We start from the raw sequence: 18,595 nt of genomic DNA, 5'->3' as shown, positions 1-18,595 counted from the left end.
TAAATATAGTGTCTCTTAGCTTTTATATGTATCTGTATGAACAGGTGTGTGCTCATAGATACACAATTAAAATGAAAGTAAAGAATTCAAGATGTGATCAAAACAAAATTTTAAAACTTTAGAGAACAAAGTAGAATAACAGAAAAATAAAAATCGAGGGGAAATTTTTTTTTAATTCGTTGATTATCAAACTATACGCTAACAGATGTTTCATCTGAATTCCATCTTTCTGAGGCTGAAGTAATATGGAACATGTGGTGAGAATTCGCTTTAAAAAAGGAGAGTAAATAAATAATACTAAAATACAAAAATAAATAATACTCAAACAGAAATTTTAATAATTCAAATGGAGATTGAAATGTATGAAACAGAAAAGAATATAAAATTATTGAAACGGAAAAAAATAAAAAATTATTTTTGTGTAGAAATATTTATTTTTAAATTTTCTTTTTCCTTTGCACAAACACACACCCATATTCTAATATACGTATGTGTCTTAAACTATTGAAAATGAAAGGAGAAAAATTCTCAGACAAATACAAAACAATGTAATTTGTAATTCAGCAAAATTACAAAGCAATATAAATAAATTAAAAAATTTATTGAGAAATTATTATACTTATTTACAGAAAATAAAATTTTCCCGGATGGTGAATGTAAGTTTGAAAAAGATACATCAAAACAAAAATTTTCTTTGATGCAATTTAAAAAGCGTTTGATTTTTCTTTTATCATATTTTATAATTAATTCTTATTTTTTTATTTTTATAACTTTTTATTATATTAGTATAAGTTTTAATAATTTTTTCAATTCTGTATTATGACTTAATAAATTGCCTACGTTTTAATAAATTATGTATTTTTCAGAATTTTTATAATTATATTTCTTCATATATTTACAGCTCAATATAATTAGCAGTTCTAGCTCCGATTATTAAAACTAAGTTACTTTAATTAATTCCATTAATTCCACACACATTAATAAAAATTTATATTCTTCTTGGTGTTTTAATTTGAAACGAATTAATTGTAAGATATAAGTAATCCCCATTATCTTGTAAACACCTATTTACATACAAATAAATAGTTAGAATGTCTATTCTGGATATTTCACAACGAAACTAAGAATGGGTTTAAAAATAAAAGACTGCGTACCCAGAATCACTTTTCGAAACTAATGCTTATATTGTTCAGTTTTGCTAAGGAAGGATGGGATAGTTTAACTGACCCTCTATCATATATCACTGTCACTGTACCAATTCACTCCTTCCTCAAAGCGTTTAAAACTTTGCTACGCTCCTAACTTTTTAAAAAATGACTTATAAAAATTGCCTCTTGGACGATTGAGGTTTATAACTTTCTTCCATAAGAGCACACATTTGGATTAAGACACATNTTATCTGGGTACCGCGTCCTCTTAAGTTTAAAACTTTGCTACGCTCCTAACTTTTTAAAAAATGACTTATAAAAATTGCCTCTTGGACGATTGAGGTTTATAACTTTCTTCCATAAGAGCACACATTTGGATTAAGACACATTGGCACACTAGTGGATTATTATGTAAGCATGCAATATAGGATAAAAATAAAGCATATGTTGCTACCTGAACTTGTGCAGGGTCAACTAAATCTTGAGGGATTGAAAAAGCACCAAGTAGAAATCCAGCTGCATCTCTACTACCCCTAGATCCTCCTCCATTTGTAGTACTCGAGGAGCTTGAAGATGAACTAGAATTTCCTTGGGGTGGTAAACTTTGTACAACATGAATCACTTTTCCATCAACATCTAAGGAAAGAAAATGATTTATAACACAAATATAGACTAATTTTTAAATAAGTCAAAGGTCTAATTTAAAATTATACAAAGGAAAGTCCTGTATTCAGAACTGTCAGGACGTAGGCCCAGAAAATAGATTTTTAGGAATAAAAAGTCATTAAGGTAAATGAAGATTAAAACAATAAAATATAAGAATGTTCTATATGATAAAATTAAAAAAAAAAATCCCATTTAACCCACGATTTTCATTTAGCTCTTGTCTTTAAGTCATTAAGAGTGTTCATTAGAGTAATATAAATGTTAGCCACTCTAAAAGCAGTAGGAGGAAATAAGTAAAAAAAATTTTTTTTAATAAAAGGAAAAGAAATTTGTTTATTAAAAAGTATCCAGAAAACATATGTACTGATATAGGACTTTGTACTCCATATTACAAAATAAAACAAGTACATATAAACTTACCATATTCTGATAATTTCTTGTCATCTTTCAATACCTTTCCACAAAATATCAGTCTTTGCTTGTCAACTGTTATATTCTAAAGTAAAAACAATAATAAATAAGATTAAAAAGGATAATATTATACAAATCAAAAATTTAAGTATTAAATGAAAACTTACCAATACTGGAGCTATTTGTTCTTTAAACTCTTTTACTGTACTCTAATAGGAAGGGGAAAAAACCATCAGTGAAAAACAAACTAGTATTTTATGTATGTAAAATGCTTGAAAAGTGTTATTAAACTACATATATTTTATGAGTAACAGTTTTCCAATTCAACGTTTATAAATTTTGCCACTGGATAGAGCGGTTTAATTTTTATGTAATGTATATCAACTTCTAATAAGTTTCAGTTTCATTGTTGACTACTCTTTTAAATTACATCTCGTTCAGAGCACTGGCTTCCTAACCGATATTAATTATGTTTATTTAACAATTAACTTATATTTTTAAAAGGATATCTTCATTTATTAAACATTAATGCCTCAATTTTCGATTAGTAAGTCAACAGTTCTTTATGCACACAACAGAATTTAAGAGAATGTTGACAACTTGCACCAAAAGACAAAGATAGACATTATCTCCTTAACTAAGATTTATTCATTTAAGTCTGCTAGCTAAGATGGACTGAGAGGAACATTGGTGACAAAGTTCTACGATTTTTTTTAGTAAAGGAAAGTACCTAAAATTTCTGTGAAATCCCTTTTGAAAATTGAGACAAATAAAATAAACTAACTATTTTTTTTTCAAATTTAAACCAACGATTAAACCACAATATTAAATAACGTGCAATGTCACATTTTTATTTCAAATAAATTTTCTCAGACATTTATACATTTTTGAAAGTTCAGACACGTGATTGCTCGAAGGAGAAATTATCTGAATTTTTTTCCACAGTGTATAGTTTTTTCTTCAGTACAAAGCGCAAAATAATATAACAGACCACCCTTAATAAATTTTGATCTCCTTGTAGGATTTTCACGTTCTAGGATTCACTCTTAATGAAATTCAATTTCTCAGGAACAATTTGACTAATTTCATTCAAATTTTGTATTTTGCTATGCAAAATTATATTCAATAAAATGGTGTAAAAAATTTTATACCTAACAATTCAAATTTTTCTTCCGACTAATAATAAATAAAACATTAAAAAAATGATAAATATTTACTAAAAGATATTTTACCCATGGAATTATGTTTAGATAAATGAATTTTATAATTGTGTGTGAAATTTTTTAAATTGGCTTTTTTTTTTTTTGAGGTCACCCTCTCAAATAAAGATTGACTCCTAGAATGCGAAGATCCGATCATTAGAACAAAAGTTATTCAGGATGGCCCGTTTTTTTTATTTTGCACACCATATATAGAAGAGATTTAAAAGTACGTTTCAAGAGTTAAGTGTTATAAAAATAATAACTTATTAATAATGTCGAGACTTTTAAAAAAAATATTCGAAAATTAGTAGTGCTAACTGTCAGAACGGTGATTGGAGGAAGAGAAAAAAAAAAGAAGATAGAATTATCGTCTCAAATAGCGAATACTTAGGTGCATGATTCTTCAAGCTAGAAAGCTGATTTCAAAAATGTCCTTCACTTATTGAGGTAAAAAATGTCCTTCAGTTATTGAGGTTGCAAAAATGTCATTCAGTTATTCAGGTTGCAAAAATGTCATTGTAGTTAGTAGAAGTCAAATGTCACAGTAGTTAGCGGTACTAGGTAAAACTAAATGTAAGTTGAAATTTCCAAATTCTTTTTTATAAGCTAAATTTTGCAGCCCAGTTTTATTTGAGCAATGATAAAATTTCAAGAAACTGGTAAAAACTATGATACTAAATGAACAACTTGCTTAAGAGACTATAATACAATGATATTGTAGCCTGTTATCTGGGAGATTAAATTTTAGATAATAACATACTTGCAATTTAAATTTAAAGGTATAATACTTAAATGTGTAAACATAAAGTATTAAAGCAACAAAAATATTAACATATTGTTAAATATATTAATATTATCATGTTAAAATTTATGAAAAATTGAATAAAAGTTCACTTTATTTTTTAAATTCTAATTTACCTCATCTGGAACATTAAATGAATGATTCTGCGAATCCAAAGTCTTCACTGTGACGGAAAGCATGGTGGGGCTTTTCTCAAATCTGAAAATATATATAAATACTTTCAAAATCAAAATTGATATGACAGTTTTTTTTTTGCATAAATAGCAATTGTTTTGAGCAAGCTGCTATGTCCTAGGAAGCTAATTATTACTCCATCAACCAAATAAACTTTTAACTCCTTCTTTAAAAAAAACAAGACATTAAAATTTTTTTTTATGAAGTAGCATAGGGAATTGAAATGTGTTTTTTTACAAGGTTATAATAATAAATTTGCCTTTGTACAATGAATGTAGTCGGTAGAGCAAAACTCTGGACTGTTCAGTAATAGGAGATATTTTTTCTTTTTTATGCAAATGATAGGCTTTCATTAATATTAGAAAATATTTTCTAATACTTTTTTTATCGTAGCCTTCTGATTGAAATAAATATTCTTTATTATATCCTAGCATTGCCCCAATCAGATTCTAAATTAAGAATCTGATTGGGGCAAAACCAGGCAAACCAGTGAACTTTTGAAAATTATGAATATTATTACATTTTAAATATGCTTTGTTATTAATTGATTTTTCTTACAGAATCATACAAAATACTAAAAAAAGAATTAGATTGATATTTAATTTTTTCTCTGCTTCACTCAGCTGCAATTATGTCATTGCATTAGACTTTCAGACATGCAGGTATCAAGGGTGAGTTTTTTCAGTTTTTTAATTTAACAATAAAAAAATATCCCTTTTCGAAGAAAGTTGGTCTTTTCTAATTCTTGAGAAAAAAACAAACAGTTTTTATGCTTTTTTTTACCTATACAAACGTGATTAAAATTGCACATGGTATTTTTTATATCAAATATAGCAATTAAAAAGCTACTACAGTGTAGCTTCCCATATCCGGACGTCGCTTTTCCGGAAGGGTCAATTTTCCAGACACTTTTTAACAATCAAAATAAACAAATATCTATTTTTCTTCCCTCTCTTATAAAAAAAAAAAAAAAAAAAAGGACACATTTTTTTCTTTTCTAGCTTCTAGTGATTTATACATTGAACCCATAAATCACCAGAAAGGGGAAGAGAAAATCTACCAAACCTTCTCGCTTGAATCGTTCTAGTTCAAAATGGCGGAGAGATTCTAATATTTTGTTTTTGATTGATTAGATATAATTCCAATACTAAACCATTAATACTCGAAAAATAATGTTTATTTATATTTCGCTTCTTAGATTAAGACCGTTCTAAGCTTTGTTTACCTTGGGGGTCTATTATACGGAAAAATCTAATATCCTACGTATCCGGCATCGGTGGGACTTTGATACGCGACTTTCCACCATACATGCTTAGTGTTCAAGTTACTAAAAAATTATGCAAAAGAATTCCCATTCTCCCAATTACAAAATCAAACATTGAGATTTGTATCAAAAAGATTTTAAGATTAAATATTGAGATTCGTATTTGTGGAATTTAAAAATTACACACTCAGATTTATATTTCTATTAAAATGTTGAAAACATTCTGCGGTTAAATGCTTTTAACACACAAATTTTTTTTCCGCCCTCAAATTTTAGGCATTTTTCAATTATTCAAAAAGTGTTTTTACACATAACATTTTTGGATTTATATTCTCAGCTTGTATTTTTTTCTTTTACCAAACTCATCCATGTGGTATGAATTAATATTGAGTTTTATAAAATTTAAAACATTTTTTTTAAAAAAACAATGATTTTAAAACAAATTTTGCCAAAATGAAATGGCGACGTAAAGGTTGAAACTAGTTACAAGAGTTAATTAGTTGTTTGCAGCAAGTTTTTTTACTGAGATTTTGTGTTCTTAGAAATTTTTTCATTTTATCTAAGTCTATTAGTATCTACCGTATTACACGAAATGAATTTCCCGACTTGATCAATTGCCTCCTACAATTTCTAACAAATTTTGATGACCAATCAATACCCTTCAACTTCTAGATCACAGTAGATTTTTTTCTTCTTCTTTTACTCACAGCAGTGGTAAAGTCAAGTTGAAATGCCACAACCTTGTAGGTAAAAAGAGAAAGGAAGAGGTAGCAGTAAAAGAGATAACAAGAGATAGGTGAATCAATAGTTTATATTTCTTGGACAGTGAAAAGGTGGTTTAGAAAAACTAGTTCACCCCTAGACCCTAATATGGAAATCTATCTAAATTCAAGGAATACAGTGAGATTATTATACTTTAATTATTGTTTTCCCCCATGGAAAAAACAATCATAAAATTTTTTGTATAGGGTATCTGTCCAAAAAATCGCCAAATTTTGGCGACAACTGAGCACTATTAAATACTGAAGAGGAGTCTATTAACAGTGCAGTTGCATAAGTTGAAAGTTTTGGCAACAGAAATTTTTTCTCTTCATGTCATTAGGATAGTTTTTTTTTTCTTCTTTCCTGCGAGAACATAGTAGGGAATGAACCAGCATTTGGTGAGGGGCGGTATATGGATTATCTGGAAAAATAACTTTGCGAATGGATATGTTTCTTTATTAAATAAAAACATTTCATTTACCATTCAAATTTTATATTCAACAACAAGTGCCTTTATAATTATCTTGTTTTTAAATTATATATGTTCTATTTATTCTGCACAAACCTTTTAACTAGATTGTCAAAATTATACAATAGTGTATACTCTCTAAAGCATTTTTAGAAGGGCGGTCTGCCTTGCCTGCTCTTTGATCTATATAAATGCTTGTGTAAAAATAAAGCGCTCATTTATTCAAAACACTGCCTTTTTATTCATATTCAAATTTTAAAAAGATTCATTTACTGTTTAAATAATAATTATCCACTCTTAAAATTATCTGTGTTTATAGGTTTAATTCTGATTACTATTAAACATATTTACTTTGTTAGGATTATTCTCAATTTGTTAAATTTTCAGAAGCATCTCTTTAATAGTTTTATTTTTTAAATGCAACTTTAAATGTTTATTTTCTCATAGATTTTAGTTTAAATTATAGAAAATTTTTTCAAGTTGCTAATCAATAATTTTTTTGTTGTTTATTTTACTTTTTTTGAAAAAAATTCATGATCAGAGATTATCTATAAGCGTGCCTTCAATTATTTTTTATAAATTACAACTTTTTCTCTTATATTCTGATAATGAGAGGGAATCATTTTTTGAAATAAAAACATAAAATAGTATAAGAGGGTAATTTAAAAATTGTTGACTATCGAATTTAGTTATTACACAATTTGATAAATTTTTACAGCGTTGAGTAAGTGCCTATCAAAACTTATAGTGTCCTATTTTACCCCTAGGGAGAATTCTGTATATAATCTAGATTTTTAGCAATTATTAGTTCTAATAAAGTTTATCATTATTTTAGCCTGAAATAACTTTCACTTATAAATTTTTTATAATGTTAATATTTCTTTTTTTAGAGTTAACACCCTAGTTCTCCCTTTGTAGCTTAAATCAGTCTCAACTTATCTTTTCTTTTTCCTTATGTTCTATCTTAAGTTTAAATCTATGCAATCAAAATGTTAATCATTATAAATAGAAATAACAATTTGAGCCCAATTCACAATGAAAATTTATATGTTGTTAATTATTGTTATTAGATTAAAAAATACTAGTAGAACAGCATTAGCGAAAATTTTTCTTTCAGAACAGTAAATGTAATTTTATCCTAGGGTGAAAGATTCTGTCTTTATAAGAAAAAAACATAGAATGACAGAAATTGTTATATTAAAATAAACTGTTATAACAAGCTGGTTTTTCATTTAATATCTATACCTGTCTTTTCTTACAGTACCAAGAGGCCAAACTATTGAACTTTTTAAAATTTAACAAAAAAGAAAAAAAAATCTGAGGGATGGTTATGAACTTTGAGTTAATTTTTTTTCTTTTGTCTTTTTTTGTTTCATGAGTGTTGCCTGGTTGTAACCAAAATGTGGTGAGTTCTTTGGCGCTGGTACCAACTTAGAAATCTTCTATAAGGACTATGAAGAAAAGGCATTTAATGTTCCTTAAATTATGACTACTTTAATCTCTTTTTATCCCAGAAAAAAAAAGTGGTTAACAAAACACATATGTTATTTAACTAAGCTCTTATCGTCAAAGCATTTGCAAGGTAATTTGTGAGTAACAATATTAATGTCGAAGTTGAGCTTGATAGGGTATTCTTGATTTTCATTAATGAAAGTAAATTCGTATAGAAAAGAAAACTATTACGTGTGAATAATTGATCTGATACACTATCTAATCGGAACTGTATTAGTACAGCAAATATCGATATATATTTTGAATAAATTTTATATCACAATGTACATTAGGATTTAAATTTTAAGAAACAGTCACCTACAAACTGAATCATACATATATTGCACTCTTTAAATTATGCAAAAATAGGAAGATATGAAACACAACATTTAAAAACTTTCAATATACGATTAGTGAACCATATAGAGGTTAAAGACTTTTCTGAAATTCAAACGGGAAGTAAATATTACCTATGAATGTCTACAAAAGACAAATTATTATTATAATTTACGTCTCCCCACAATAATTATTAATAACAATAACACAAAAATTACAAGTGGAAGTATCTAGTAAAAGTAAAATAAAACAAAAACATCGTTGCCAGTTTGCAAAACAAAATAATGCTCTACAAAAATTAATTAAAGAAAAAAATTATAAAATGGGGAAAATAATAATGAAATAAAATAAGGAAAATTTTCGTGTGAAGAATAAAAATTTATATGTCTTTTTAGAAATGAAAAATTGAAATTATTTTGAGAAAACCTTTATAGAAAATGAAGTGAAGTGATAGAAAATAATGTTATTATTAAAAAAATTAAATAGTCTTGTTTTCGCTAAGTGTAGGTTACGTTTATCAGCTTATAATTTTCAAATAATTTCTTCTTTAAAAATGTCTAAAACAGCTGTAGTAATTTTGTCAGAGGGTGCCGAGGAAATGGAAGCAATCATATCGGCTGATGTTTTGCGCCGCGCTGGTGTAAGTAATGCATTTATCTCTATCAAATTCATACCGCATAAAAATGCATTTTCTCTTTCATATTCTCAGATACAGTCATTTAATATTATGTAACATTAAATTAATGCATTTTTGTATTATCATATGCGTCTGTGAACATATTTCTAGAGTGAAAGTATTAAAGTTTCATAAACGATGTTTATAGTTCCGAAATTAAATAATGAGAAACCTATTAGGGCCGGTTTTTTTGCAAATCTGGTTTAAATCAATAAGTTTAGTTTTCTACACTTTGACAGTCAACCCGCGAAGGAGATATTTTTGTATTGTAGTCAGTGGCGGGAACTGCAATTAGTTAGATTTTAAGCTTGCAAAATCAAATTATATCTTTTGAGTTGATTCTCTTCTGTGCTGTGTTTTTAGTTTCTCAGTGGAAACTACCCAGATGTCACCAAAACTTGAATATTATTTTGATGATATTTGATGATATCTCATCATCATCATAATAGTTGGCCAGACAGTCCAATGTGAGCCAATACCTTCCTCTGAAGATTTCTCCATGACAACTTCCGATTTATCTTTGATCTGCAATTCTTTTTATTAATTGCAAGAAAATCGGACTCCACTGAGTCAGCCCATCTCAACCGCGACCTTCCCTGCTTTCTTGTTCCAGTGGGTCTAAAAAGTAATTATTTATTGTATTGTCATCACTCTTTCAAATCACGTGGGCCATCCAATTCATTCTATTTATTTTTGTGTATTTAATTATATTGGGTTGGTTATAAATCTTATTTGATCTATATCTATAATATTTGATCAACCTATATAAGGAAATTTCTGAAATACATTGTATTGTTTAACAACTAATTTTTCTAAATAATGTAGGTTAAAGTTACAATTGCTGGTCTTCATGGCTCCAGTCCTGTAAAATGTAGCCGTGATGTAGTAATTGTTCCAGATGCAAGCATTCAGGATGTAGCAAAACAAAATTTTGATGCTGTGATTTTGCCTGGAGGCTTGCAAGGAGCAGAAAACTTGTCAAAGGTAGGTTTATTTATTTACGGTGTAAATTATATATTATTTTAAGCGATACATCATCAACATCAATAAATATAGTTTTCGAATTTCTAATTTGTTTTTACTTTTTAATTTGTTAATCTAAATTGTTTTTACTTACTATGTCCAATGTGTAAGATAAAAAAAAAAATATTATCGTTTGTTAAAATAAATTTTTTTCCTTGAGTATCTATTTTTTTCATTATATTTTTAAATTTAATGTTATAATTAACTAATTTTTGTTGTTGATTATTATAAGTCTTAGCAAATGTATGTATAGGTATAATATACAAATATATGTTGCAATGTAGAGACTCCATTTTTTGTAGTTGCAGCCCTCCCTTTATTTTATTTTATAACCGTCGTTGAACAGCCTTTCCAATTTTGGGTTTACAACTATTAATGTTCAACTCTGTAGCCTTGTAGTTTTGAACCCAATCTAGAAGACAAGAGAACATCAGGATCATGTATTGGGAGAAATTTACCTTCATGGAGGACTTTTTGATGGAACTAACCCGCGTTTGTGTTACATGTAGAGGAAGAAGACCATGAGAGCCTCCCAATGTTAGCTTGACGGCAAGGGGACTCTAACCCATGATCCGTCTACCACGGAGAATATTTCACGTCAGCACTGTGGTCAGTGTGGTCACCAGCAATGGCTGGTGATATCGACTTACCACATTATGCTTTTACCACATTATTACCACATTATGCTTTTACCACATTATATGCTTTTACCACATTATTAATCGATTTAGAATGTATAAAATAATTGAACTAAGTGAATTATTAGTTAAGCATATTTTTCTTTTAATAATTTTGTGTATGTACTTTTAGTTAAAGCATTTTTAATTAGTTTAGTTGCCTTTTGTAAATTTATAACCATTCATAATTTAAATCATAATTTGATTAAAAGATATCAGTTTGACTGTTAAAAAGTTTATGGTTTGATCAATAGGTTAATTATTGTTACAAATGATATTTATTGACTTTAACAGTTTTTTTTTAAAAACTTTGTATTAACAAATTGATTTTATCTTAAGAAACGTTCAATTTGATTTGGCAATCCGTAGTCAATCAAGGCAGGAATTGTTTTTTTAAGATCCCCTTCTGAATTTTTCATTTTATAAAAGTATTAGTACTTTTCATTTCACAACTTTGTAATTCAAACTTTTAATTAAAAAAAAATACTTTTAATTAAAAATGTAAAATATAATTACAGCTTAAATTCTATTTTTCGCATGATTGTTAAAATTTAAGTATTATTCCCATGAATTCGTGGGCCCTTTTTTACTAAAAGTGAGCCCCAATTGAAAACAATCTAGATCCCCTCTTTATTGATTATGAACTGCACATATATATTTTTTTAATTACTTAAATATGTCATTTTTATTAAAAAGTAAAGTTAGAAACATTTTAAATCTTCATAAACTATATATTGTTATGTGAAGTAAAATTAATTTCCTATTTACACAATGTTTTAAAGGATAAAACATAAAAAAGGGGGAGGGGAGTCTCAAAGGTCTTTAGAAAAAGAGACGATGGTCAGTGATATTGAACAGGTGAAAAATTCTCTCTCATTATCCATTTAGATAATATGTGCATTTTTAGGTATTTCATCTATTAAAAGACAAAATAAGAAAGCAGTTATATTTGAAGAATCAAGTTTTTTACTTACAAATAACTAATCGAACTCCCACATTGCTTGAAATGCAATAATATTATTTAATATTTACAAAATTTATCTTCTGATGTTAATAAAGAAGTGAAAAAAAATCTTTTTTCCAAAGTTTGCTCATTTTGCCTTAATCAAAATAAATTTTTGTTGTTGGGTCCTTTTTTGTGTGGTGGAAAATTTCTTCGTTTCTGCCTCCGGTTGAGAATTTTTCGCATATTTTGCGCATTGTAGTGCATAAGCAGAATCGTTAGCCCTTAAGTTAAATGTTGTTAGATATATTGTAAACATTTCATTAAATCATTTAATAATTTGCATTAAAATTTGTTACAGCCTTACAAACTTTTTGTTTCAAATTTTATAACTTTTAAATTTTTTTATAATGTTAAAATTTAAAAATCTTTTTAATTTTATTGAAATCTTTTTAACCCCTTCCTTCTCGCTCCCGTGAAAATGACGGGGTGAGTTTTCACTCTCTATTTCTTGCTCCCGTCATATTTCCGGGCTAGAGTGTTAAGTAGTAACTCGCCAGTAAGAATAAAACTAATTAATTTCTTTTGCCTACACACCAGATGGCAGTACCAGGATATTTTAAAGGTAATTTTAGATAGTCACTTTATTTTAAACTAGATGACAGCAACAAGATGTTTGAATGTCTGAAAAAATATAGGAACTTTTATGACCATTTTCTTGAAAATTAACCGGTCGTTAAGGGGTTAATAAAATTAAAAAGGAAAGAAATAAGAAATCTTTTTAATTTATTTAAAAAGTACAGTTTCAAAATCTTTTATTAATTTTAAAATTGCACTTTTTAAATTTTAAAAATATATTAATTTTAGCTAATTGTAGACAGATTTAATAGTTATTTCCTGTCGTAAATTCATGTTTTTTCTTTTCTTTTTCATTTATTTCAGAGTGATATTGTTAAAGAAATGTTGCAAACTCAAGAAAAAAGTGGTCGATTAGTTGCTGCTATTTGTGCAGGTAAATATTCCTCTGAAAAAATTTCCTTTCGATTACTTTTATGTTTCATAAGTGTAAAATATTTTTTTATGATAGTAAGCATTAATTTTATTATAAAATTGCAATAGTTGGCAATGCCTTAATTATCCTTATTTACCTGAATAATAATTGGAAAATATGGTTAATTCTTAGAAAAATATTTGGTTATATTAATTTTCTATAATCCAACAAAAGAAAGGGTAAAACTTAAAGCTAAATAGTCAAAAGGAAAAAATGTGAATAAAGCACAAATGAAACTACATAAATTGATATACTATAGTTATATATATTTGCTTAACTAGTTATATATACTATAGTCATATATTATTTAATATATATTTCTTTAATGACTGAAAACAAACATATCTTGGGTTAATATTGAGATTTCAGTGAGTCTATTTACTGAATTAACAATTGAGAAGTCATAAACCCATTGAGAGATTTATTGACTTAATAAATAAAATAATTAACCTTCTCACAAGTTAGATCTTGAACATTCCAAAAAATGATTCTAAGCTGCTTTATAATGATATCATTTTGTGTGTGTGTTTTTTTTAATATTTTTTAAAACCTTATGGTATTATAGCATGTTATGTTAAATGATATATTAAATGATTAATATTAAGCAAATACTTATAGCAAAAAGCAGTATTAAGTTTATGCATTTGATTCTTTTTTTTGTTTAAATTTTATGAAATTTTGAGTTTTTTTATCGTTACATTGCAGAAATGATATATTTTTTATTATCTAGCATTAATTATTAAGGTTAAATTGTTACTCTTTAAAGCTAAGAAATAAAAGGAAAAATAAAAGCTAGTTTTGCTCAAGAAAATAAGTGGCTAAATTTCAATGTTTCTTTAAATTGATTTTTATTTCAGTTCTTGTAATGTTGTATTTTTTATATTAAGTCATTTAATTTTTGTTTTATTTAACATGGAAAGCTCCTATCGCTTTGAAAATTCATTCAATTGGAACTGGAAAAACAATCACTTCCCACCCTTGTAAACAGAAGGATTTATCAACAGGTAATTTTCTTTGAAGTAATTATGATTAAAATGCATTTAAATTGGTTCATTCTTTTAAAGACCCATTTTTCAATAATCAATTAAAAATTAGGCATTTTTTAAATGATTGTTTCAATTAATGTCTTAACCCTAATAGCAATTAATTATTCTTGATTGATTGATTATGTAAGATTTATAGCTATCGAAAGGAATAATTGCTATTAGAGTTAAGAAATTAATAATAATCATTTAAAAAATAGCATAATTTTTTAGTTTATTATTGAAAAATGGGTCTTGATTATGTAAGATTTATAGTTAAGTTACAATAAATGCTAAGCAGCATATCAGAAGCTATTTGCTTTAATTCATAAGAAACTGGTAAAATTGCTACTTATCTGCTCAGTGTACTCTTAGTTATTTAACTTTGTTTCTGCAAAATATGGCAAAATAATTTTTTTTACTATAATATAGAAAGAAAACCTAAATTTCAGGACAATTTGTTTCATGAAGATACGTAAATTGAATGACATACAGTCGAACCTGATCTCGAATCTCACAGGAAAGGCGAAAGATTCGAGATAAAGAGGTTTCAAGCTATACGGGTACTATAAAAAAATTGAATTTAGTTAAGAAATTCTATTATAAGTGCTTTAATTGTTAGTAGCAGAAAAATGTAGACATTTCTTTAAATTAATTACACCACATATATTTACATAACAGTTTTTAAACACACATTTAACACTGAAAATAATTTCCCCAAGATTTTTGACTGATAACCTTATTTGTTTCGATTATTCTTTTGAGGTTAGAAAGATTGCAAATTCTTCATAGCCAACATTTTCCTGGGATTCAAGAGTAGTTTATAAGAATTCTAAAGCTTTTTTTACTTCTTTTGCATTCACTTTTGATGCATCAATATGATCTTCAGCTTTTTCCTCTTCATCTGATATTCCTGCGACATTATCTGTGATTTCCGCATCTGTCAATGTTCCGCACGTTGTCAGGCAGTTGTCCAGTTGTAAAAATCTTCAAAATTAATGTCAGCATTAAATCCAGACTTTATTGCATTCCATTTTGGCAAATCTGGTTTCAGGGTTAACAGTTTCTTCTTCTTTACTGATGCCTTCAACCTCTCATTCATCATCTTCACAGCTATCCTTAAAACCAGCTTTTTAAAACCATTTTCAATAGTTTTTAGAGACACATTTCTCCAGGCAAAACAGTAATTCTGATTGCATCGAACTTTTTTCATCGATAGCATCTGCAAGTTAGCATACCAACTGTTTTCTATAGTTCACTTTAAAACTCTTAATTATCCTTTGATCTATTGGTTGCAATTTTGAGGTCAAAATGAATTTCTATTCTTAGCTTTCTTATCTATGTTGAAAAGCTAACCCCTGATGGCCACTACTCATTAACCCTCCACTTACTGCCAGAATCATTGTATTCCTTTCTAGTTAAGGAAGTGCATGGAAAGTGATTGAAATTCCAAGAAACACCCCCAACCTGTTCATCCCCTATTTCCTGTGGATTCACGAAATTCATCTCTGTCTGGAAGTTCTACTGATAAAGTAAGTTTTAACATTTGTGCTTGATTATTAGAAATTAGAGAAACGGACATTTTGAAAAAAAAATTCAACATAAACATGGAAAATACATTGATTTTAGACAGTAAATGTAGGGAATTTTAGAAATTTCGAGATATAGAGGTTTTTGAGATAAAGAGGTTCGAGATAAACAGGTTCAACCGTATCTTTACTTTCTAACTTATCTTTTTACAAACTGGTTCCTTTATTATTTTAGAGAAATGCTAAGTTGAAGGATAAATGCTGCTTTGTTAAGAATGTTTGATATAAATTTGCCCTAATTTTTAGATACCTGTCCTAAATCTTTTCAGTTAGTTAATTATATGGAATATATATTTATACACTTATAAAATTAATTTTTCCTATTGTGCTAATTTTTTATGCTACTATACTTCAGTTGAAGATCATTATAAGACAAAACTAGAAACAAGTTTTTTTTGACTTATTTAAGTTTATATTAACTGCTGAAGGAAAATTGAAGTTTTCTTTAGCATTAGAACTAATAACAAATTTATGAATTTTGTTTTGCTTAACTTTACGAATTGTAACCTCTTAACAAATAATTTAACAAATAATGTAAAATGTTAATAATTTTTGCTTAGTTATAGAAATTTCTTAACTGCAACTTTCATTGTTTACACTTGCAAAGTGAATGAGATTTATGGAGAATTGCATTATATATCTCCTATATTTACTTATTATTTCTCCTTAAGTTTTGTAATGTTGTTAAAAAATAAGTTGTAATGTTTTTTGCTTATAAAAGATAAGCAACCAACTATTTCTTATCATTTAGGTGAATACAACTACATTGAAGATCGAGTTGCAGTGGACGAGAATTTAATTACCAGCCGAGGTCCTGGTACCGCATTTGAATTTGCATTAGCAATCGTTAAACATTTCTTTGGCAAAGAGAAAGCTGAATCGCTCATAGGTCCTATGTTGGTCAATGCCACAATTAACTAAATAAAATGACATAGAGATTAATATCGCCCTAAAATTTATAGCAGTTTGTTTTATTATTTCTGTTTAAATTGGATATCGTTAATTAATTATTGTATAACCTATAAGCATGAGTCACTTTAGAACAGTATTTCTCTACCTGATTTAATCACCAGTCATTTGGACTATTGGCATAATTTTTACAAATACAAAATTGCGTCACCTAATTATTATTATTATTTTTTTTTGTTGCCTGTTTGTGACCATTCACATACTTTGCACTGTTAAATATTTTGGAACATATTTAAATATAAATAAAATTTATAATCACTCTATTACAAATATTAATTTTGCTATTTGAATAACAAGTTAGTGAAATGAAATTTTTTAACCATGTCTAGGTAGAAAAAAAATACAAGTAAACACAAAATAAGGAAATCCTTCTGTGAACAAAGAGGGAAAAATATATTTATTATATTCAATATCGAATCCTTAATAAATTTAAGACAATAGTGCTTGCGGACTGACGGTTGAGAAACAATTCTTATGAAGATTTAGTAATTGACAAGAAATTGGAAAATTATATGGCTTGTTGAATTTTGTTTCTGAAAACAATGTTTAGGAAATAAAATTGAGTATATCTGCTGATTTGATTCCATTTTTAAATGTATAGGTAATTAGTTATTGCTCAGGCATGTTATCCCAGAAAGTGTTTTTTTTTCTGAATTTGTTTGGTAAAATTAGTGTACTTATTGTAATATTAAGTATTCAATAAGTTAACTATTGATTATTTTGTGTGGTTTTTTTACTCAGATTTTTTTTCTGATTTAATGTAAATGTTTGGCTAAATTCCGATTAAAATTATCTAATTGATTATTGTGAATGATTATTTTGAATGTCTGAATTACTGCTGCAATGGTGGAACTTTTCAATGAATGGTTGTATATTGCATTTAGTGAAAATAATTGTTCTTTGCACTCAAAAGGTAAATGTATGTGTTGCAATGAATTCTTTGATATTGATGTCAATTCCTTTTTAATCATATTGATTTAAAATTTTGACATGTACACATATTGGATACTTGAATAAAAGTTGTCTTCCATTGTGATTTTTATATTCTAGTTCTGTTTAAGTAAGTTTTGAAACTACTCTCTTTTTAAAGCAGGGGACTGGTTAAAACTAAACATGGGAAGTATATTTCTGTAAAATTTCAATTGAAATGAAACCAAGCTTAATTGAAGATCCTGGGCAAAAATATAGGGTGTTATAAAAACTTGCTGCCACTGTGACCTCTAGGTCAAGATGTGGCTCTTCAGAGTTTTAGGTTATTTGATATTATTAAAAAGCAACATATAGTAAGAGTATTGGTGGATAAAGATTTAACTTATCTGCCGTGTGGCAGAATCGCAGCGACATTGTCACAGAACGTTAGAGTTCTTGCAGAATGATTTTTCTTTTGAAAAGGGAAAATAATTACTTTTCCTCAGAAGTTTCTATGTAATATTTGAATCATGCCTTTAGGTAATAACTTTTTGATGTGCTCAATTTATGCCGATAGTATTGTGAATCAGTGTAATGTTCCGATTGTATTTTTGGCAGTTATTGATATTTATTTTCATGTGGATTTTAAATATCCCGATATATTTCAAACAATGTAGAAAATTCGAATCGTGCCATTGAGTATATACTTTTTGAAGACAATTATTCTATCAAATTTTATGCAGTTGATTTCTCCATAGTTTTTAAATCCGTTATTTTTTATGCAATATTATTTATTACGACAACCTAATCTCAAAACGAAACACGCATTTATGGAGTCCGATTAGCGTGATATTGTCACGATCTTTTTTTTCAGCAGTTACTACTATGTGTGGATTTTGTGATTTTTAATTATTTTTTACTGTGATGATTATTTACAAAATGCGACAAAAGCAATCATTTGTGCATCCTCCCCCCCCCCCAACAAAATGCGAGAATATCACCCATAATATT

General features: G+C 27.5%; 2 protein-coding genes across 3 annotated transcripts in view; one reads left to right on the top strand and one right to left on the bottom strand.

Moving 5' to 3' along the window:
* LOC107443611 (large proline-rich protein BAG6) overlaps positions 1-9,001 on the bottom strand; it is a 59,525-nt gene extending 50,524 nt beyond the window's left edge. Inside the window, exons 1-5 of one of the 2 annotated variants that reach the window (XM_043046875.2) lie at positions 8,860-9,001; positions 4,346-4,427; positions 2,393-2,434; positions 2,235-2,310; positions 1,603-1,784 (exon numbers count right to left, since the gene is read on the bottom strand). In XM_043046875.2, the coding sequence (XP_042902809.1) occupies positions 1,603-1,784; positions 2,235-2,310; positions 2,393-2,434; positions 4,346-4,408 (363 nt within the window). In that variant the 5' untranslated portion in view covers positions 4,409-4,427; positions 8,860-9,001. Of the gene's footprint in view, positions 1-1,602; positions 1,785-2,234; positions 2,311-2,392; positions 2,435-4,345; positions 4,428-8,808 lie in introns of both variants that reach the window. The other variant, XM_043046878.2, reaches the window with a different exon arrangement.
* Positions 9,002-9,159: 158 nt separating this feature from the next.
* Positions 9,160-17,711, top strand: LOC107443625 (protein dj-1beta; the record flags this gene model as incomplete). The annotated part of the gene is given in 5 exon segments (XM_016057557.3): positions 9,160-9,365; positions 10,227-10,385; positions 12,987-13,056; positions 14,016-14,099; positions 16,458-17,711. Coding segments are annotated over 5 exon segments (663 nt in total). The 3' UTR covers positions 16,628-17,711.
* Between the last annotated feature and the right edge of the window lie 884 nt (positions 17,712-18,595).

This window comes from Parasteatoda tepidariorum, chromosome 8, assembly GCF_043381705.1.
Source record: "Parasteatoda tepidariorum isolate YZ-2023 chromosome 8, CAS_Ptep_4.0, whole genome shotgun sequence".
NCBI classification, from domain to species: Eukaryota; Metazoa; Arthropoda; class Arachnida; order Araneae; family Theridiidae; genus Parasteatoda; species Parasteatoda tepidariorum.
The sequence above is the reverse complement of the archived record's forward strand: the minus strand, read 5'-3'. Positions and strand labels throughout refer to the sequence as shown.